The sequence below is a fragment of the Squalius cephalus genome (assembly GCF_949319135.1).
Source record: "Squalius cephalus genome assembly, chromosome: 3".
In the NCBI taxonomy this organism is placed as follows: Eukaryota; Metazoa; Chordata; class Actinopteri; order Cypriniformes; family Leuciscidae; genus Squalius; species Squalius cephalus.
This window is the reverse complement of record NC_137124.1, coordinates 54,437,695-54,460,372: the sequence shown is the minus strand read 5'-3', so window position 1 is coordinate 54,460,372 and position 22,678 is coordinate 54,437,695. Positions and strand designations below refer to the sequence as shown.

The 22,678-nt window shown below is 35.5% G+C and overlaps 2 protein-coding genes across 3 annotated transcripts in view; both read left to right on the top strand.

The window, feature by feature from the left end:
• Window positions 1-7,126: 7,126 nt before the first annotated feature.
• On the top strand, window positions 7,127-12,821 carry cyb5b (cytochrome b5 type B). Its single transcript, XM_079866483.1, has 5 exons — window positions 7,127-7,551; window positions 10,915-11,043; window positions 11,164-11,190; window positions 11,310-11,341; window positions 11,429-12,821. Exons 1-5 carry the CDS (start codon window positions 7,363-7,365, stop codon window positions 11,517-11,519), a joined length of 468 nt encoding a protein of 155 aa, XP_079722609.1. The 5' UTR covers window positions 7,127-7,362; the 3' UTR covers window positions 11,520-12,821.
• A 1,468-nt stretch (window positions 12,822-14,289) lies between these two features.
• Window positions 14,290-22,678, top strand: part of dhx38 (DEAH (Asp-Glu-Ala-His) box polypeptide 38) — a 30,711-nt gene continuing 22,322 nt past the window's right edge. The window contains exons 1-8 of one of the 2 annotated variants that reach the window (XM_079866831.1): window positions 14,290-14,443; window positions 15,164-15,539; window positions 17,272-17,483; window positions 17,567-17,728; window positions 18,624-18,786; window positions 18,910-19,028; window positions 19,883-19,962; window positions 22,246-22,401. In XM_079866831.1, coding sequence (XP_079722957.1) covers window positions 15,214-15,539; window positions 17,272-17,483; window positions 17,567-17,728; window positions 18,624-18,786; window positions 18,910-19,028; window positions 19,883-19,962; window positions 22,246-22,401 — 1,218 coding nt within the window. In that variant the 5' untranslated portion in view covers window positions 14,290-14,443; window positions 15,164-15,213. The remainder of the gene's footprint in view (window positions 14,444-15,163; window positions 15,540-17,271; window positions 17,484-17,566; window positions 17,729-18,623; window positions 18,787-18,909; window positions 19,029-19,882; window positions 19,963-22,245; window positions 22,402-22,678) is intronic. The other variant, XM_079866832.1, reaches the window with a different exon arrangement.

Below are 22,678 nucleotides of genomic sequence, written 5' to 3'. Positions count from 1 at the left end.
TTTGCAGATGCTGTTATGCTCAAACAGCAACATTACACACTAACTAAAGTTAGAAAAGTTAAATAATAATCAACCATCCATGAGCCAATATTCATATCAGAAGCCTAATAAAAGCTGATGTTCATCTCATGTGAATGTACATAATTTTAAACATGTTCTTTTCCAAAAGTGCCATTAAGTTCTTTATATGTCAAACTTTTTTCATTGAGGAATAATTCGGGGCTCACTAAGGGGTCTCAAGACAGCTTAAAATGTTTGTTTTTTTAAAAAGACAAAATATACTTTAAAATAAGCTAGAACACAAGATGTAAGCTGATGACATATTTCTTATTTTAATTAATTCCATCAACTCCTGTCATTTTAATACTCCTGTCATTTAATAACCAGGGTTCCCACATTCCTAGAAAACCTGAATATTTGAGGAATTTTAAAAGTGTGATTTCTAGACTTGGAAAAGTCATGGACATTTATATATATATATATATATATATATATATATATATATATATATATATATATATATATATATAAATACACTTATTATTGACAGTTGTTGTCAAGCTCTAAAATATTTTATTGGGTAGAAATTGCAATTTGTGAGTATAAAAATAATTAAAAAAAAACCTCTGTAATAACAAATGACTAAAGGTCATGTTAATTCTAAAATGTAAACCCTGATTCGTTTATTGAAACTGCTTCTGTAATTCTGTATTTTTTTCTTCTTCTAATTATACATTTTGGTATTGTACATATATATTTGTATATATATTTAACTATTTCATTAAATTGATTTCTATTGGCACTCCTAGTTTCTGTAAATAAAAAAAGTTTGAAAATGAGTTGCTTTTTCTTTAAAGCAGAAGTACCAGAAACATGGTGGGATTGAGAAAGAGGTTTTAGGCTCTTAGCAACAACATTTAGTGTTGTTTTAACTTTTGTGGCATCTTCCATATAACTCGCTGAGAATTTCACAAGGTTTTTTTATTCTTGTACCTCCATGCATCATTGATCTGCTGAGGTCTGTCGGATTCAACAGCACTATTCCATCACGACAGAACCAACAAAACCTTGACAGCCTAGAAAAGCAAGATGCGTTTAATAGCACTATCCAGCTCGCTGCTACAAAAGATGCAGTATTAAAGACCGTGGGTGGATTTAATTATCAATGCTGTCACGCCTCTGCAGTGAGCTTTGACCTTGGGTGTTTTTTTTTTTTCAGGCCTATGATGTTCTCTGACCCGTTAGGCTGTGGAGACGACGATCCGTTGCTGTGGTGACATATCGAGTCACGCCACATTTCGAGATGAGATTTCACAGTTTGTACGGAGTTCAATAAAACCTCTAAACATCTCACATCTTATCTTTGCACACTCTGCTACCATTGACCATAAGGAACAGATGATGGTAGAAAAGGAGAGGATAAAGCGTTAAAGACCTGGAGATGGCATAGGGTGTACAATGACTTATTGTCTAATTCAGATAAAGATTCACAGGTTTTTACTACGAGATAGCACTCTAATGAACAAGAAACCACATCCGTGGCTGCATCATAACAGAATGGATTTTTATGCATCTTGATAAAATTCATAGAGGCATTGACTTGTGATTCATCTCTCGAATTATCATAATGCATCACTCCATATGGCACAAGGGGGAACAGAAAGTGAAGATCACCATCCAATTTCCTGTGTAAACATTACCAGCTGTTTAGTAGCGCTAATCAGAGATCCCAAACGCTCATTTCCTTAAATAATAAATAATAATAATAATTATTCTCGGACAGAAATAAACAGGGTCATTGAAGACCGGGACCACCTTTCTTCTGTTGTCCATGGTCAGCTTGGCTCCAACTCAATTGTTTTTGTCTGCATGTGCCATTATGCAGATTATGTACGTATCATTAGGTTTTACTAGGTTTTGCCCACCGTCCTTCTGCCAGAGAAAGACATGCAAATATTTACAGGAATGAAGGACAAACGGTTGTGTGTTGCCATAAAGCACATAGAGGCAGCTGGGTTAGTGCTCACAAAGAGTGTTCAGTGTTTAATATTACAAATAAGAAGTTGGCCTAAAATGCTTGAGAACCACTGCAATAAGTAAATGTGTGACATTGATCATGTGACTCTTTGCACAGATGGTCAGGTCCTGAAGCTCAAGATGCTCTTTGGATGATGGACATGATCATCAGGATTGACAAACTAAACTTGTGTAGTTCATGTAGTTCAAGTGATGCTGCCATTTAAGCAAAAGAGTTAGGTAGATCTATTATATCTTAAACATACTTGTCTGAGTGTACATAACACATCTGTTTGTGTTTGTTCCCATGACAAACGAGTGTAAAGATGCATACTAAATGTATTTATTGCCACCTTGTGGCCAATTTTATACTTTCAAGACTTTGACAAGGTCTTTAGATTTTTAGACAAGGTCTCCTATTGTACAAACCCCATTGTATGGCATCACATTTTAGGACTCCCCATGTAATATTAGGCAAAGCCTAACCAATTCAATGCAGTGCCAGATGGTCTGTTCATGATACAAGTAAAAAACGCTGCATGACATCAAAAACCACATCCAATCGGAACAAATTTGTTTAATGTGCATGAATTAGATTTCATCCACATGAATTAACAAAGCGACTAAAAAAAAAGTTATGTACCAGAAGAGCTGGATGTCACATTGTGTTTGGTTAGGTCTCAGATTGGTGTAATTGTTAACCAGAAAGAATTAGTACACTTTGTCCAAGGTCCCAAGTATACATTTTAATTTGCTTTAAAAATGAATGCACAAAACCCCTTTACTTACATAAGGTCAGCCAAGGTGGCTTGGCAAGGCCACTACACATAGCAGAACACAAAGTTCTTTAGTTTGTTGGGGTTTATTAGATTAAGCAAATACTCAACATGACTGCCAGTTCCTCACAAAAAGCTATACCCTCTTAAATAAAAGTTGTTTATTGCAATTAAAAGTTCCATTAAGAACACTTAATGAATCCTTATAGCTAAATGTTTAAGCTTAGACAGTAAGTTAACCATAGATCCATTTTGGGTTTCCAAAAAAGCTTTTATGGCATCAATCGCAAACCCCATTTCATAGCTTTAAAAGTGTACTGCTTTTAGAAAAGGCTGGAAATAGTAAATATACTAGTACAGACACCAAATCATTGTGCAACATGAGGGGAGGAGAAAGAAAGAGGCAGAATTTAAAGCAGCTATAATAAAGACAACTTGAAACCATTTGTAATTTTTTTTTTTTTTTTTTTTATTCTGTGAAGTGACTTTAGTGTTACAAAAATCTGGGATGCACTGGACTGTGAAAAGTGAAAAAGGTGGTTGCAAGTGCAAAGTTAAAAGGATTTGTTGGTTTAACTTAAAATGTTAAGTAACCTGGTTGCCTTAATTTTCAGGTCCTTAATTAATACAGAGCAATCTTTCCTTGTATTAACTTTAAGTTAACTCAATTAAGGAAACCAGGTTACATCAAGTTAAACCAACAAATCATTTGTTGAAATCTAAAAGCCATTACAGTGATACAAGTCAAAGTACACTGAAGGATTAAGGCATGCTCTCCTTGGAACACTCATGAATCATTCACAGTGACAGAGAACATGAAAAATAAGGGTAAACTTTGATCTCATGATGACCAGAACACACTGCAGATGGGTCTTTCACATGTCCTCAGTGTGGAAACAACTGTACACACAGTGAACAATCTAGTTAAAACAATTAAAAGCAACAGTGAGTATCCGTGACAGGTGATTTAAAAACTAATGTGAAAGTTCACATTATCATTTGTAATATTTTTTTATTCTGTGAAGTGACTTAAGTAACAAACAAATCTGGGATGTACTGGACTGTGAAAAGTGATAAAGGTGGTTGGAGGGAAAGGACTGAACAGGTGCAAATGTTATAATGATTTGTTGGTTAAACTTAAATGTTAAGTAACCTGGTTGCCTTAATTGTCAGGTCCTTAAAATTAATACAAAGAAAACGCAATCTTTCTTTGTATTAACTTTGTTAAATGAACTCCATTAAGGAAACCAGGTTACATCAAGTTAAAATACAATTAAAAGCAATAGTGACAGTATCTGTGACATGTAGGTGATGTGAACATGTAAAAACTACAGTAAAAGTTCACTTAGAACAGATATTACCCCACCGTGGCAACCCAAAACTTCACTCTTGTAGCCCGAGAGAGATAGCAAACAAGTCAAACCCAACAAGTGTTCACATTATGAAAGAGTCATTGTTTCTGCATCTCTGAGAGAGAGAAATATGGAAACAACCACAAGAAAATGCACACTGGAGAGAAACCGAACACCACCCTGTTCAAAACAAACCAATTAAGTCAATACTCAAAAAATGGAGTTTTAAAAGGGGGGAGGACACAGCAAGCAAGTGTGGGACACAAATTTTACCATTTGATACAATGCATTAAATGCTTGCAGTAGCCTAGTGAATAGTGATGGGCGATACTGCCAATTCCGGTATCGATCCGATACCAAGTAAATACAGGGCCAGTATCGCCGATATCGATAACTTTCATCAGTAGAAAATTGTGTCCATGTCAAAACCGTGATAACAGAAGCAGTGTCCTAGCCGTGATGGTTGGCAACTGGTGTAGCTGGTTCAGGGAAGGCTTGAGGTGGTCCAGTCTGGGGCTCATTCAAAACACCTTAGCTTCAATAATGGCCTGGATGAAGTGAGGCAGCTCAAGCTTTGTGCCGGTGTCAGAGAGAAGATCCCTCAAAATAGCCAACTAAGTACACACAAACGACACCAATTTAGAATGCATGCGCCCACAAAACAAGTTGTCATTGGAATCTTTCACTTGCATAAACTGCAGGGTCCCAGTGTAGACAACTGTGACTGAGGTCACTTTATACAACAGTCAAGTAAACAAAATGGAGTAACTTAAACTTCACAATTTCTACTTACGGTTTCTGCTCCGCCAATGAAATTAGTTCCAAACCAAGCCAAAGCAGGCTCAAGCTGGGACGCTGTGTCTCCGAGCAGCACATCTTGGCATTTTGCTCCTGCATGAATGAGCAGAACTGGTGATTTAATGACTCCAAAGAGAAGGCTCAATTCAGAATGGCAAATTACAAGAAATTTAACCTATAATATCACTGCCAAAAATATTAACTTTTCCAGAAGCTGAGGCAAACACTAGGTGCACAGTGTCATACAAACTGGTTTTGACACCAAAATAATTCAATAAAACTTTTAAGATGCAACAAAACCCTATATGTACGTTTAAAATAACTTTAATGAAAGCAGTCAACTCTGGGAATACCAACTTGTTTTTCACTGTAAAAAACTAAAAGTTGCATGACAAAGTCCCATTACTACAGGTTTTCAACGTATAGCATAAATAAACTTGCCTATTTACTAACAGGTTTACCATAGGATTTGTGTAGTCTCGTACCTTTAAAAGTTAATCATTTTACAGTGCATTTCCATGGCAAATATAGCATTTCAAATTCAGCCAGTCACTGTGACTCAACTACATTTAACTGTGGCATTTTGGAGGGCTATGGAATCAAACTAACTTAACTTTGATCAGTGCACTTAAAGATCTCTTAAGATACTAATGTCTACTAAACTTAGCCAAAATTGTTTCCCAAAAGATAATTAGCAGAGTTCTCTCACCTGGTAACTTCACCATAGATGCTGTAGGTCCAATTTGTGAAAATGTGAATGTGCACAGATTCAGCGTTGGCCTAAATATATGGGCTTACATGGGCTTTCTTAATGAGCCATTTCACAGATGAGACCAATTATGTTTCATCTGTTTTCCCTTAACAGATATCAGTAGAGTACACATGGCACTCATCACTAGCTGATTAGATATGCAAATGAGCGAGGTTGCACTCCAGCACTCTGCAAAAGTCATTAGCAAATTCATAGTGAAGATACTGTTGAGTTGTGGTTTCAGGGGGGGAAAAACTCCCTTTTATACCAGCTTGCTACAAGTAGGCTAAAAAACAATAGCAGCAGTTATATTAATTTTGAGATGGCAAACCTGAAACCTTTAAATATTAAAACATGTGTATAGCTGATAATTACCCTTCAGATTAATTGTACTTCATTACGTACCAATTTATTTTGGGGTGTTTTTAAATTACAGTACTTGAATATGCATGCATGCTAATTATGACTTAATTACATTTACAAGTCAAAAATCTAAATCTTTTTAGGCTACTCCTTAAAATTAACATTACAAACTAAAGTACAAAAATGGGCTATGTATTTCACAGATCTTGACTTTTTGAAATCTTTCTTAAAGGGATAGTTCACCCAAACATGAAAATCATGAATGTTGGTAACCACACACAGCACCCATTGACTTCCATAGTAGGGGGGAACAAAATGGCCTACTATGGAAGTCAATGGGGACCTGTTTGGTTACCAACATTCTTTAAAATATCTTCTTTTGTGTTCGACAGAAGAAAGAAACTCATAAAGGTTTGGAACAACATCAGGGTGAGTAAATTATGATAATCTTTTTATTTTTTGGGGAACTATTCCTTTAAATAGCCTATTAAAACCCATGTCATTCACCCATTCAAAGTCCATGATGATTATTCATTCTTGTGAAGATATGTATCAACAAAGAGATATAAGGGACTTTGGTATCAGTAACCACACCACAGACGAATATGTTTCAATCAGTCTGTGATTTTAACACCTGTTGTGTCATAAAACGTTTCAGTCAGGATTTTTTTGTGGAAAAAAACAGGCAGCTTTACAGTGTTTGTGTATTAAAGTTACTTTATTATTTATCATCTTTCAAAGTGTAGCCTATGTAAAAAACGTTGCTTTTACATAACCCTTATTGTATGTTTGTTTTTAGACAGCCTACTTTTGATTTGATTTTTGATGTAATGCTCAATTTCTTTGTGTTTTTTTACACTTCTAAATAGAAAACTGATGATAAACACAACCCAATTTACACGGTACACACAACCAAAAAGGTGTTTAGGACTTTTCAGCATTAAGGACTTTTGGGGTTGTGTAACGTGACGCCATTGTGCGTAAAACATGCGTGTACTGTGTTACGTTTCACGGTCTCGCGATGCTCTGCTCATGATTCTGATTGGCTGCTATTGTATTCGTCACTGGCCGTATGCTGAGTGAACTGAGCGCTGATTGGTTGGTTTGGTTGAAGCGAATGGATTCAGTCACTCATTTCTCGTGACTGGTGGTGAAATGGTGTGCCGGTTGGACTAGAACTAGGACAGGTTGCGTGCAATAATAAAATAAAAATAAAAAAACAGCTTCAAGCAAAAAGATTACAGGTAAAACCTGCGCACTGGTTTCCACTGAACTCCAGCAGAGAAGCGACAGAGCCAGAGTTAAGATGGGGGAAGAAACTGAGAGCTCAGTGAATAGAGAGAATCAGATCATAAAGGATGAAAATACAGGCACATCGGAGGAGAGCGGTGTGAAATACTACAAAGTCGAAGAGGTTCAAGCCCATAACATGATCAAAGACACATGGCTCATCATCCACGATAAAGTTTACGATATCACAAGTTTCATGGAGGAGGTAAGACGGTTGGAGTTTCATCATCATGTCCTCCTCCACACCTCAGCTCACACCGTGCAACCACACAACACTAAACACTGCATGATTTTACTTGACTTTTCTATCACATATGTATGTTTTACAAGAGCTACTCTTACTAATTTACGCTGGAATGTCTCTAGACTCGAAACATAAGCTGCTGTCAAGTGTCAAGATAAGCAAAGTTTGTGTGGCCCGATCAGTGTGTTAGCATACTAGATTCAGTGCAGTAAACATCACTCTGAAGGATTAAACTAGCTAACACTGTTTATAATTAATTTTAATTTAATTTTTTTTTTTTAAAAGCAAAATTCAATGAAGGCTTTGCATGATTGGGTATTAGCCACATAGCTACCCGGCAAGCCCAGTCACGTTGAACTTTCACAGAGAAATTAACGATTCCAGTAATGTGCGTTAATCTCTGACACATTTATTTTCCTTCAAATCCTGTCTCACGTTTTGTAGTTTTATACAACCTAGGCTACATTTCTTTAAATTTTAGTATGACACAACTACAAGAAGCGTGTGAAAACGAGCAAATCTTGTGAATTAGGCTGTAACTAACGATTATTTTGGTAATCAGTCGATTATCTTGACGATTAATCGAGCAATCGGATATATATTTTTTTGTGGAAATAAAAATAGACTCAAGCAAAGACCTAAGCCTTTAAAATGACTTATAATACACATAAATTAACACTTTATTTAGGTTAAAAGACATTATCGAAAGCAAGTAATCATGGTTTTATAGAAAAAACAATATAAACAATCATCTTATGCACATATGCCTGCATTGGGCATCAATGGCCTGGTGGTCTTACACTTGATCAAATCCTTGTTTAATATTGTCCGAATAACATTTAATTCAAATAGTCGCTTCTCTATGATAGAAATGCTACAGCCACTGTCATTTCTTGAACATGAAAAGTAATATTTGACAGAAAGAAGAATTCATATTGCATTTACTGCCCTCGTTATTTATGTCTAATCAGTTTACAGCCGATTAGATAAAAAATCAGAAAGGTGTGTTCACACAATTTTTAGAGTCAGCATAAAAGCAGTCCATACGGTTGCTCCATTTGTTCAATAATACAAAAAAATAAATAAAAAGTGATGTCATACTTCATTCATTTGTTATATAATGCATAGATTATAAAATACTTCTAATTACAATAAAACCTTATGTAATGTTGTAATATGAACAACCAGTCCATTGACTAAGTTCATTGACTACGTTTACGTCTCAGGGCGGGACTCACATGAGACCCATAGCGAACCACAAACCATCCAATCAATTCCCCATGGACAAAATCAAGTCCCATCCTAAAGTTTGTTTTCTTGCTTGAGAAACCGTTTCACTCAGATATGTCTCAATAGGGAAGAGAAGACTATCGCAACTTCAGTTTCATGCCAACTTTAATGTAAAACATGTCATTCAGTAAGTTTTTTTTGTTTTGTTAATAAGATGGAAGTGAGCTAATTAACAGGGCTCAACGCTAAGGATTTTTCCCACTGGCCCCGCCACAAAAATGAATAAAATTAGAAGTTTTGTTGTTTTGACTCATGTAACATTGTATTCTAATAAATAAGCCACCAAAATTTTTGATACTTGTGTGAAATTTCACTATTCTTGATTGATTCCAATTTCGATACCAAAGCAAAAACTACTAGCTTAAGTAATATAAACAAATTACAAGCAACAGCTCAAATAGATACAACAGAACAAAGATACAAATGAAATAAACATTGTTTTTCAGGGAAATCTAACAGTATTTAGTATTTCAGTATTCAAATTAAAGATAGATTAATCCATGTTAAAGCTGGAAAAAATGTTAAGTCAAGATCAGTGAGTGATTTTCTCTTTGTCTTTTGTGATTGATTAACTCACTTTAAGACAGAATGCACAGATCCAAAATACTGTTACACATGCGTTTTTTTCCTCATACGTTTACGTACAGTTAAGACATAAACCGAAAGTTTTTATGTGAATACTTGCCTTTGGACATACCTTTTTGTGTATTTATTTAGTTCAAGCGCAAGAAGACGCCAAAGAGAAAGTTTATCATTTGGATGTATTTTTAAGTCTTGTTAATTAAAATTTTGTTATTGAATTGAGTTCTCTTTCGCGTTGTCTTGTGCTTGAATCTGAATGGTTAAAAATCACTTGAATGTTTACATTGACAAGACTTAAAAATACAATGATAAACTATCATGACCACGCAGTCACGTCAGTAAACACGTCATCAGAGAAGAGAAGAGATGTCGCTGCAAGAGGGAGGGGAAGTTACTCTGAAGCAAAAATTTTTTTAAAAAAGTGTGTGGATGAATGATTTATAATAAATACGGCAATATTCCATTGAAAAACAATAATTGTCTATTTTGATTTACTAGTGACCAAATTTAGTTGGTTCCTGGTTTTTAACCTTGCAGTTAACATGTAGTTATTATTATTATAATTTTTTTTACAAAAGGCTTGCAAAGAAATTTGACACTTCAGAATTTAAACTTTTAGTAAACTACAGAACAGCGCGAGCGGGAAGCGGCGCGCCTCACGCGGGCAGGGCTTATATTCTCCGAGAACGGACACTGCACTAGTGATATAAAACGCACACACACAGGTCTGTTAACTTAAGCAATACTTTTAAGGTAGTCTAATATTTTTCTGACTAACAAATTACTGATACAGTAAAGGGTAGATTTAAATAAAAAAAAAAAAAAATTAAAAAAAATTAAATAAAGAAAAACGAAATTTAAAGAAAGAAAAAAACGAAATTTAAATAAAGAAAAACGAAATTTAAATAAAGAAAAACGAAATTAAGTTAAATTAAAAACGAGATTAATTTAGATTGATAATAACGGGTAAAAAGGCTAATACATTTTGTTTCTATTATTCTATTTTCCACAATGTCAAAGCAACGCAGCTTAACCCAAAACACAAGCTCAGGCATGCACTTCGGTCCATACAAACTCCGCTGTTCTACGCTCTATAGCCAGAGAACACTCCCGTTGCTGGAACACTGGTGTCGGTTCTATTTCTAGCATGCACGCGTTTTCCGCGTGGCTCGAGCCGCGCCTGAGACGCATGTTTCACGCAGGCAGTGTGCAAACTCCAACCTGTTAACATGGGAGCCGAAATAAAAACGGACACGCCACGCAGCCAGTGAGTCGCCGGCCTTATTCAAGCGCGAATGAGAACCGTTTCGCGGGGGATCCCAGGTGTGCAAAAAAAAACAAATATTCGAATGTCAAATTTTCAAATCGAATACCAACCCACCGAACGATTATTCGAATATTTGGGTCCAGCCCTAGAGGATATCAACTTTTCTTTCTCCTTTTCTTCCATAGCATCCAGGAGGTGAAGAGGTCCTGCTGGAGCAAGCAGGTACAGATGCGACAGAAAGCTTCGAGGATGTGGGTCATTCCACAGATGCCAGAGAGATGCTCCAGCAGTATTACATCGGGGAACTCCATATGGTAGTGCTTGTTTTTTATAATGCATTTCTATGGACAAAACACATCTGCAAATATGAGTAGAGTGATACAATTAATCATTAAAAGATTGCAACTTTAATAAAGCTTACTTTCCTGTTTTAGGATGATCGAAAGAAAGAATCAAAAAAGGTAAAAACAATTCCAAGAACTCTTTGTGAACCATTGTGAGCGATGCAAAAACACATCGACTGTCATGTATAAGTTGCGTTTTGTTAATGTTTCCTCGCTTTATCACGTTTCTGTTCTAGGAGGTCTACATCACAACTTCCAAGGAGTCCAGGTAAGAAGTCCGATTCAGTTCTGCATGAACTACAGTGCTCATTTTTGGGTTTTTTATTCTTTAACCGATTGTTTGTCTTTTGCTCAGATCATTGACCACCTGGTTAATTCCTGCCATAGCGGCTGTGCTTGTGGGCATCATGTACCGTTACTACATGCTGGAACACAAATCGTCCTGAACTTTGTCACCGCCGTACTTCTCTCGTCTGGAGGCCTTGACTTGTTTGAGAGAGTGAATCTATAAGAACGCTCTCTAAACTCCTGCTCATCCTTTCTTCTTTAGTTTCTACTCATCTGACTGGAAATGGTCCATAGCCCATTGGCTCATTTTGACTGGGTTTTTCTACCAGCCTTCACTTCAGAATCCACAATTCTGTCTATTCTGTCTTTTTAAATGTACTTGGAAACGACTTCAACTCCTTTAAATTAATCTAGAGTGTAGTTGGAAAGGTCAGGTATGGTCCAGCTTTTGCTGATGGATCCTACTTTGCGGAGCATTTTGACAAATCGCATGTCCACAGCCTTCACATAGCTGCTAGTTGATGTTTGTCAGTGAATTGCCTTAGGTTTATTACCTGAGGATTTTGACCAAATGATTCAAGTGGAGTTGAAAGTTGCATCTCCAAGAGAAGAGCATGGAGTCATGGTACTAAAAAGAAATTTCTATTTTAAATACAACATGGTTTGAAGGGATGGTTCAGGAAAAAAATTATCATTTACTCACCCTCATGTTGATCCAAACCGGTTTGATTTTATTTCTTCTGCGAAAAACACAAAAGGAGATATTTTTGAAGAATGTTTGTATTTTATGGGGAAAAAACATTTCTTAGAATATATTCTGGTATGTACAGGTGTGGCACGATATGAGGGTGAATTTTCATTTTTGGGTGAACTATCCCTTTAAGGAAAACTAGAAAATATTGTCATTGTTTCATACTGTCATAACACTTTTGCATGAATGTTGTCATTCAACATCAGACAATGTGCAAATGCTGAAATGTAAGAAATGTAGCATAGAGTTACAGTCATACAGTGCTTTACCGTTATGTATGCTTTTTTTTTCTTACAATGAAGATTTCTAGTGTGGTACCTGTATCTGCAAACTCGAAATTGACTCCATTACTCAGTCCATTTGTAATTATGCATTTGAGAAATGTTTTCTTTTTCTTTTCACCTTTTTTTTTCAATGTTGGTAAGAGAATTTTTTTCAGAAGTGTTTGAACTGTTTATGAGTACCTGTTCATATAGTCATTGTTCTTATATGCTTCTCTAATGAATTGCTCTTAGCATTGCTTGCATGTTTTTTCTAGCTCGACTGGCTTTAGCTGAAAGGGCAGGTCATGAAAAATCATTATATGCAAGTGTTTACTGTTCAACTGCCTTTACCGTTCAACTTCAAAACTATTAAGTAAACCAAAATGTCTACTTTTGTTTGCTTCTGTTGTGTACTTCTGTTATTAAATCCATTGTATGTCCTTCTCAAACAATATTGCATTTAATTCAGTAGCTTTTAATGAAACATAAGTGAGTCATTCATATATATATATATATATATATATATATATATATATATATATATATATATATATATATGTATATATATATATATAATGTATTTCTAGGCCAAATTCCCATGTTTTCTTGAGTGTCATATTTGCCCTTTTTTTTTATTTATATATTTTTTTCATAAATCATTCCTGCCCCAATATCTGTGCAAATTACTTCTTTTCCTGCCAGGCTGTGTCAATGTATTCAGCTTTGTCTAGCAATTGATGTTAAGATTTTCATGTTTGTGTGCATTTTATATGCATAGATGACATTGTCAAGTTTTCATTGGATCACATATTAATGTCATAATTTAATTCTAGTGATGGAAAATATAAAAAACTTAGTCCTGAATTGAGTACAAATGTTTCAATAAATGGTTAAAAATGCAAATATGTCTGTGTACTATTTAATTATTGTTTATATATTGTATTTTAGACTAAATTAGGAACATGCATTTAAATTTAAAATGGGCAGATACAAGGGTATCATCCACATACAAAGTTGGCTGATAAAAACGGCAATAATGTAATATCCTGGTTAACAATTACTTGTTTACTTAGGATATATGATGTATTTTATATTATTTAAGCATTTAAAACCTTATCAGTTTGACAGAACCTCAGGTCATTTTCACACAAAACTCATTCATTTACAGATATTAAAAATTCCAAGACCAAGACAACACAAGATGTGTGGTTGCAAGGAGCTTAAAAACTTCTTATGTGGTTCATTTGTCTGTACTTACAGAGTCACATGAACACTGTAGGTGAGACCCATCTGTAAAGTTGCCAGTAACTGAACAATTTGTGTATATATCTGCTCCATAGAAATAAAAATATTAGGATGGTTCTGCGCGTTCACAAACTTTACTACTACTAATAATAATAACAATAACAACAATACATTAAATATGCTGGAAATTGTTATTCTAAAGAAGAAATCGCTTGGTATACAAAAATGCTGGGAAGTCTGATTCATTAGGGAGTCGGTTCTTTCGGACGGATTGTTTCAAATAATCGGTTAAATTTCACCAATTCGCTGGCATTCACTCAATTTTTTTTCGAGGCGCTCAATTTTATTGTGTAGTTTGTTTAAAACATGCTGTTATCGCTGCGTTTTCAATAAGCTTTATAAACAGCAAACTGAATGAGGTGCGACATTTCGCTGGTTAATGAAACGAACTGAAAAGCAGGAGGTGGTGATAAAACGCGATAAATCTCACAGACAGGGCCAATGAATGAACGAAAAAGACTTCTCTCTCCCTGCTAACGTTACTCCCAAACTGTAGTTCCTTCGTTTACTGAAGCTTTGCGATCAAGTACTGAGTCATTTAAACCGACACCGGTTCAAAACATTCGAATCGTTCAGGAATCGATTCGCGAAAAGCACAGGCGTCACTTCCTGTGAATGCTGGGATAGTAATGGCGGCCTACTGTACACATTGTTGACGTTAACCGCTATGCTATTTCACTTAATGATTTTTTTATTTTATCATTCAGTACATAACTTTTATTATACAGCGTAGAGCAGTTTTGAGGAACCTATCGTTTCAAAGGTAAACCAGTTTTTTTCTTATAAATGAGTAGTGCCACAGTGCTTCTTTTAGATTTTTCATTGCTAACGTTAAGTTAACGTCAATGACCGCGGTTTAATCAGCTTCATTCTAATTAACGTACATATCGATAATACGGGTTTATTATCAAAATGCTAACGTTATATGATCAGTTCAGTTATTAATGTTTTCTGACCTTTCAGCAAACTTACCGTGGCAACCAAAATACTATTCTTACTACAGTTATTGGTGATATTTTAAGGCGCACACCAAACATTAGACATTCAATTGAATCCTTAATTATGTTGCTATCCCCTTTAAAATGATAGGTTTAGGTAGTTTAAAAAACCCCTCTTCCTATCGTTTATTGTTGTTGTGACAGTGGTGGCCATGGCTAATGCTAAGAACTACGTTTTTATTTTAACAATAATAGCTGTAGTAACTGGTATTGTTGTAGAAGCAGTGCTAGAAATGACTTTTTTTAGTGGCAAGTGGCAAAACCTACCCGTTGTTTTGTTTAGGGGCATTTCAGATATATAATTATGTAACAAGATTTTTTTTTTTTATGTAGCAAGTTAATGTCCATTGTCCAGTTTTTACTTATTATTAGTTCCATGTACTCCTATTAATCACATATTGTGTCAGCATGTGTTTACTTGACTTCTAACACAAAGTCTGTGTATTTTTGGTCCTTGTGAGTAACTTTTGGCAATGGCTTTTTAGATACACCAGAAATCCATCAGCTGAGTGCTGTGATCGACACCTCGGCAGAGATGGAAGAGATGGAAGATGATTCCTCCCTGCATCGACTAGAAGGCAGTGACCCCAGTGTGCAGGTCGGGGGGCTGATAGTGAAGAAGAAGATCGCTTCAACTGAACAACATGTGTTCAGAGCACCCGCTCCACGCACCTCGCTCCTGGGCCTGGATCTGCTGGCCGCCCAGAAACGCAAGGAACGTGAGGGGAAGGAAGGGCTGGATGATCAACCCAAGAAATCCAAGGTGTCGTCCTACAGGGACTGGGAGGAGGGAAAAAGTGATTCAGGGTCTGATGATGAAACTGAAGAGGATGGCGAGAGCAGGAATGGGAAAAAAGAAAGGTGGGTTGTTCTTCAAGAAAATTAGGTAACACTTTATTTTACAGTGTCCTTGTTACATCTGTACTTACTTACTATAGTAATAATAGTAAATTATGCATAAAATGCAACTAAACCAAACCCTAATGATAACATTATGGTTCTTGTAGTACCGAACTTCATGTAGTGATCAATGTAATACTTAACAAAGACACCTTAAAATAAAGTGTAACCAAAAAGTATTTGTGCCACGTAGACAGAGTCTGTAATCACGAAACATCTTAAGGCTAAAAGTAGCTCCTAACTTGCCGGTTTAGGAGAAACTCTTAAAAATTAGGGATGCACTGATATGAAAATTTTGGCCGATACCTATAATTCTTTGAAAGCCGATAACCGATATATTGTATTGTAATTTTTATATATTTTTTGAGAGCCTGATTACAAAAAAAAAGTCTCACCATTAAAAGACATGTCCCTCCCAAGCACACAATTATAATGTTTTTATTATAATTGTATGTAGCCCATGTGACAGACTTGCGCTGCACATGTTGCACTTTACCGTGATTTCCTTTTTAAAGTGATTTCAATCATATTGAAAAGTGATTTAAAACCATCATGTTGAACAGTGCACATCTGAAGTGTCTCAGCCGAACGAAATAATCCATTATTTATCGGCTTTAATATATATCGGCCAAATTTTCTTATCAGGCCTATAACGATGAACATTTATCGGCCGATACCGATATGGTGGCCGATATATCATAATAATAATAATAAGTTTTATTTATATAGCGCCTTTCCAGAGCTCAAGGACACTTTACAATAAACAAACAACAATAAAGGCAGTTGACAAAGACAGCAGACAGAACAACAGTAGGCAGTTGAGAGTGCAAGTACAGTAAGTGAAAATTGGGTAGATGGGGCGGCAACCAGCAGAATACAAACAGATATAACTTTGAAAAATAAAAATGGAAAATTAAGAATTATAACATTCAGAAAATAGGTGAGTTTTGAGCATGGATTTGAATTCAGAGATAGTGTTAACAGAACAGAGTGATCGGGGGAGAGAGTTCCACATTTTGGGCGCAACAACACTGAATGATCTGCCCCCCATTGAAGCAAGGCGATGCCGAGGGGCTTGAATCAGCGGATCGTAAAGAGCGAGTAGGGGTGTAGGGGAGAAGCAAGTTACAGAGATAGGGGGGAGCCAGGCCGTGCAGAGACTTGAAAGTGAGAAGGAGAATTTTGAATTTGATACGTTAAGCCACAGGAAGCCAGTGAAGATCATGCAGAATTGGGGAAATATGTGCAGAACGCTTGGTGTGGGTGAGTAGTCTGGCAGCAGAGTTTTGAATGTATTGTAATTTGGAAATGGAGCTAGCTGATAGGCCAATGAAAAGTGCATTGCAGTAATCAAGACGTGAGGTGACAAATGCATGGATGACAGTTTCAGCATCCGAGATACTGATAAAGGGACGGAGCTGAGCGATACGACGTAGATGAAAGAATGCCAATTTAGTGATAGAATTAATGTGAGAGTGGAAAGATAGAGAGGAATCAAAAATTACACCAAGATTTTTAATAGTACTAGATGGTTTCATCTAGATCATGCATCCCTATTAAAAATAATGGGACGTGTCATTCCTAATTTTAGATTTTAGACATTCCTAATACCTTCCATCTTAAATATCAAGGACACAAGCAAATTAATAAATGCTATGCATCATGAGTTTACTGATTTTTTGTGCCTCTACAGGAAGTACCGTGTCACTGGCTCAGAAACTCCGTCAAACCCAGGAGGGGTTAGTGAGGAGTTTAAGCTGAAAAATCAACAGAGGGAAAAAGACAGACGTGAACATGGGGTTTATGCATCCTCCAAAGAAGACAAGAGCAGAGACAAAGACAGATCCAGAGACAAGGACAGAGACAACGACCGCTACCGTGACAGAGACAGAAGAAAAGACAGAGGTAAGTCAGGTGGTCTCTCTCCGCCTGTGAGATCTCAGCACAGAACTTCAGGCTCTGATCATGGTTTTATGGGCTGTGTGCAGAAGAGCGGGACGGCTGCCGCAACCGTGGATCCAGCAGCAGTCGCTCTGAGCGCGGTGAAGGCAGCGTGAGGAGTGAACGCTCTCAGAGGGACGGATCGTCCGAACGAATGAGTCGTGGTACTCGACGTGATGAGCCAGATTCACCCCGTAACAGAACCAAAGGTCAGTGTTATTGTTTTAACAATACTCAATGTCTGTTGTCATTACATTTCCTGTGTTATTTGTTCCGGAGATTGACCCAAGTAGAACCTTTCTTTCTGTGTATTATGTATGCATTCCTAACCTTAAAGGGATAGTTCACGCAAAAATGAAAATTCTGTCATTAATTACTCACCCTCATGTTGTTCCAAACATGTAAGACACACAAATGAAGATCTTTTTGATGAAATCTGAGAGCTTTCAGTTCCTCCAATTGACAGCTACTCGACTACCACTTTGACGCTTCAAAAAGTTCATAAAGAGAAAGTTCAGTTGTGGTAAACTGAAGCTCAAGCATGTTCGCTTGACGTGCGAGAACCAATGAGGTTCATTCTCGTGTTACGCATCACGTTTGAGCTTCTGCAAGAACCAATGAGGTTTGTTCTTGTGCGTCAAGCAGGTTTGGTTGAGCTTCTGTTTATTCCGCTGATCAATGTTTAAATGTGAATAAAAGCATAAATTTAATCTGTTCATCATATAAAGCGATCGAGTCTCTTCAGAAAATTTGGACTAAACCACTCAATTCATATGGATTAGATTTACGATCTCTTTATGAACTTTTTGAAGCGTCAAAGTGGTAGTTGCGTAGCTGTCAATGGAGGGACAGAAAGCTCTCAGATTTCATTAAAAAGATCTTCATTTGTGTTCCGAAGATGAACGAAAGTCTTACGGGTTTTGAATGACATGAGGGTAAGTAATTAATGACACTCACCTTTGAACTATAACCTACTATTGGAACCAGAAGGAAATGATAGGTTGAGAAGAATGTTGTTGCATGTTGTTTTGCATGTTGTAAAATCTGATAGCAATGCTGTTTCAGGACCAACAAGTGTTAAGTGTGTTTCATATGTCCACGCAGGCTTGGTCACTCCATCACGCTCCAGCTGGGATGAAGATGACAGTGGATATTCCAGCTCACGTCACTCACACTGGGAGAGCCCGTCTCCTGCCCCCTCACACCGGGAGACTGACCGCTCCGAGCGCAGCCATCGTTCAGTCCGGGACAGTGAGAGGAGAGACAGGTGTGACTCACTTCCTCAAAGCCTCAGTGATCAATGTGTGGTTGAAGGTTATTTGTGGTGACATGGTTTGTGTTGGTCAGAAGGAATATTAATAGATGTTTCCGTGTCACTTTTGTTGTTCAGGTCAAGTAAACCTCAATATCCGGCAGATACTCCTCTACCAACCCCATCATATAAGTACAATGAGTGGGCCAATGACAGGAAGCATCTTGGCTCCACTCCACGCCTGTCCAGAGGAAAAGGTAAAGACACCCCTTACAAGTTCATTATGTGGAGAATGTGGTAAAATTTTGACCGTTTAACTCAAATTTGAACATTTTAAACTTTGTTTAATGTATATTATATCAGATTTATTCTAGATTCTTATTCTTTTTTTTTTTTTTACTGTTTTATACTGTTTGATTATTCATATTTTTCCTATTTTATATTATTATATATTTTATAATCTTTTTTTTCATTAGTTTTACCCAGAGTATTTCTAATATCTTCCATCTTAATATCAAGAACACATATTAAGCAAACTTTTGTGGACAGTATTTTTTATTTATTTATTTATATACTTTTGGAAGAAATTGATACATTTATTCCGCAAGGATGCATTCAGTTGATCAAAAATTATAGTAATTTACACATTTACATTCCATGTTACAAAAGATTTGCATTTGAAATTAATGCTGTTCTTTTGAACCTTTTCATCAAAGAAAAAACACTTTTCACACAAACGGCACATTTTCAACTAATATTGATAATAATAAATGTTTCTTGTGCATCAAATCAGCATATCAGAATGATTTCTGAAGGATCATGTGACACTGAAGACTGGAGTAATGAGGCTGAAAATTCAGCTTTGATCACAGGAATAAGTTACATTTTAAAATATATTAAAACTGGAAACAGTTCATTTAATTGTAATAAGTTTTCACAATATTTGCAATACTGTTTCACAATTTTCACAATACTGTTTTTACTATATTTTGATCAAATAAATGCAGCCTTGGTGAACAGACTCTTCTTTCAAAAACTAAAAAATCGTACCGACCCCAAACCTTTGAACAGTAGTGTATGTACAGCATTTATATGGCTTCTTGTTTTGTAGGAGATAAAAGGGAGGATAGAGAGGACGGCATCCTGTTTAATGATGAAGATGAGAAGGAACAGTGGGAGGAAGATCAGAGGGTGAGTGCTCTTTAAAGTCAGCAGGAAATCAGAATTCACCCCTTTTACATCCTTCAGATTCTTAATATATGTTCCTGGTCTTAATGTGCGTCACTTATTGACGCATGTTATTCCAATGTTATCAAAGTGTAATAACTAGATCCATCTTTGAATTGATTTTCCATTTCCACTGAAATGTGATGTGATTTCACTGATGTGTAGGCCAAATGGCTTATTGGAAAATAATAAGCAATAGCCAAATGTCTATCAAGTCATTGTTTTAGCAAAGTCACCTTCAAAACTCTGGCTCCATTTTGGTTTATAATGCCCACTATTCATAATTCAAACAACTTCTTATTAAATATTCGGTTACATTTCATATTAAGGTACTGAATAATATGAATTAACATGCATTTACTATATGGTTAGGTGCTTTTACTTATACATAATTTACTGTTATTACTGTATAGAAGGTACATGTAACTTGTATAATAAGGCCACTTTAAAATATATAGTGCTATATATTTTAATTGCACTATACAGCAAATCTCTTAATTGTTATATCATCAAAAAATTAGGGCTGTCAAACGATTAATCGCGATTAATCGCATCCAAAATAAAAGTTTGTGTTTACATAATATATGTGTGTGTATGGAGTATAATTATTTTCTATATATAAATACACACACATGCATATATATTTAAGAAAAATGTGTTATTTATATATAAAATATTTATATATAATATAAATTATATATAATATAAATATATATACACAGTATATACATGCAAATATTTCTTAAATATATACATGCATGTGTGTGTATTTATATATAGAAAATAATTATACACAGTACACACACATATATTATGTAAAAACAAACTTTTATTTTGGATGCGATTAATCGCGATTAATCGTTTGACAGCCCTACAAAAAATGTAAAATATATTATTGCCCAGCGATATATTAAAATTTATTAAATATATAAGTACAGTGCTATGCATAAGTTTAGACAACCATGCTAAAGTTGACTAAAAAGAGGAATAAAAAATCATATTTTGCAAATTGAACTTAATGCCTTAATTTAAAAAATTAGGAAAAATCCAACCTTTAAGGACACCAATTTTCTTTGTGAATGAATAATGTATCGTAAATAAATAAATGTTCTTCCTTAAAAAACAGGGTGCATAAGTTTGGGCACCACTATGTTAAATTCCCATAGAGGCAGGCAGATTTTTTTTTTTAAGTATTTAAAAAAAAAAAATTTTTAGGATACTATGCATCCTGATAAAGTTCCCTTGGCCTTTGGAATTAAAATAGCCCCACATCATCACATAGCCTTCACCATACCTAGAGATTGGCATGGTTTAATTTCAGTTAGCCTAAAAGCTAGTTTGATTTGCATTGCTCTCAATGTGGGGCTATCGATGATGTGGGGCTATTTTAATTCCAAAGGCCAAGGGAACTTTATCAGGATGCATAGTATCCTAAAAATTTTTTTTTTAAAAATACTTAAAAAAAAAAATCTGCCTGCCTCTATGGGAATTTAACATAGTGGTGCCCAAACTTATGCACCCTGTTTTTTAAGGAAGAACATTTATTTATTTACGATACATTATTCATTCACAAAGAAAATTGGTGTCCTTAAAGGTTGGATTTTTCCTAATTTTTTAAATTAAGGCATTAAGTTCAATTTGCAAAATATGATTTTTTATTCCTCTTTTTAGTCAACTTTAGCATGGTTGTCTAAACTTATGCATAGCACTGTATATAGTAAATATTAAATATATAGTAAATATAGTACGTCCTACTTTATTTGTAACCATACAGTATACTAACAGAAAGTAATATATGCTAAATAAAGTCTTGCTTATGTCATCACAATGTCCAAACTATCGCACAGCTTTATATATTTATATATATATAAATATATAAAGCTGTGCGATAGTTTGCACATTGTGGTGACATAAGCAAGACTTTATTTAGCATATATTACTTTCTCATATATTACATACATAATGCAGGGTTAAATATACAATATAGCAAATCTCAACTGCTTGATTACTTGATAAATGTGACTATAAGGCATGAAAATATGAAGATATTCTAAACATTAACATGGATATTTTCTGTAAAGCTGCTTTGAAGCATAAATTTGGCTTGACTTGACCTAAAACAAAGTGTTATCAGTATCCTGTTTCATTTATTAATCCATCATATAGAAAGTAAAATGGGCTTCGGGTTTTATTTCATGTTCAAGTTGGTATTTTGTCAAGTACTAACTAACTGTCATGTCCAAACAGCAAGCTGATCGAGACTGGTACATGATGGATGAAGGTTATGATGAGTTTCACAACCCATTGACGTCCACTTCAGAAGAATATGTGAAGAAGAGGGAGCAGATCCTACAGAAGCAGACCCAGAAACGCATCTCAGCGCAGAAGCGGCAAATCAATGAGGTACCAGTACCACATCCTCACCCGTCTGCACTGTTCAGGGTCAAACGTTTGGAAGAATTAAGATGTCTTTGAAAGAAGTCTCTCATGCTCACCAAGGTTGCATTCATTTGATGAAAAAATACAGTAAAAACAGCAATTCTGTGAAATATTTTTTACAATTTAAAATAATGTAATAAATAAATTTAATAAAATAACGTTTATCCATCAAGGATGCATTAAATTGATTCAAGTGGCAGTTAAGACATTTATAATGTTACAATTTTGAACTTTATATTCA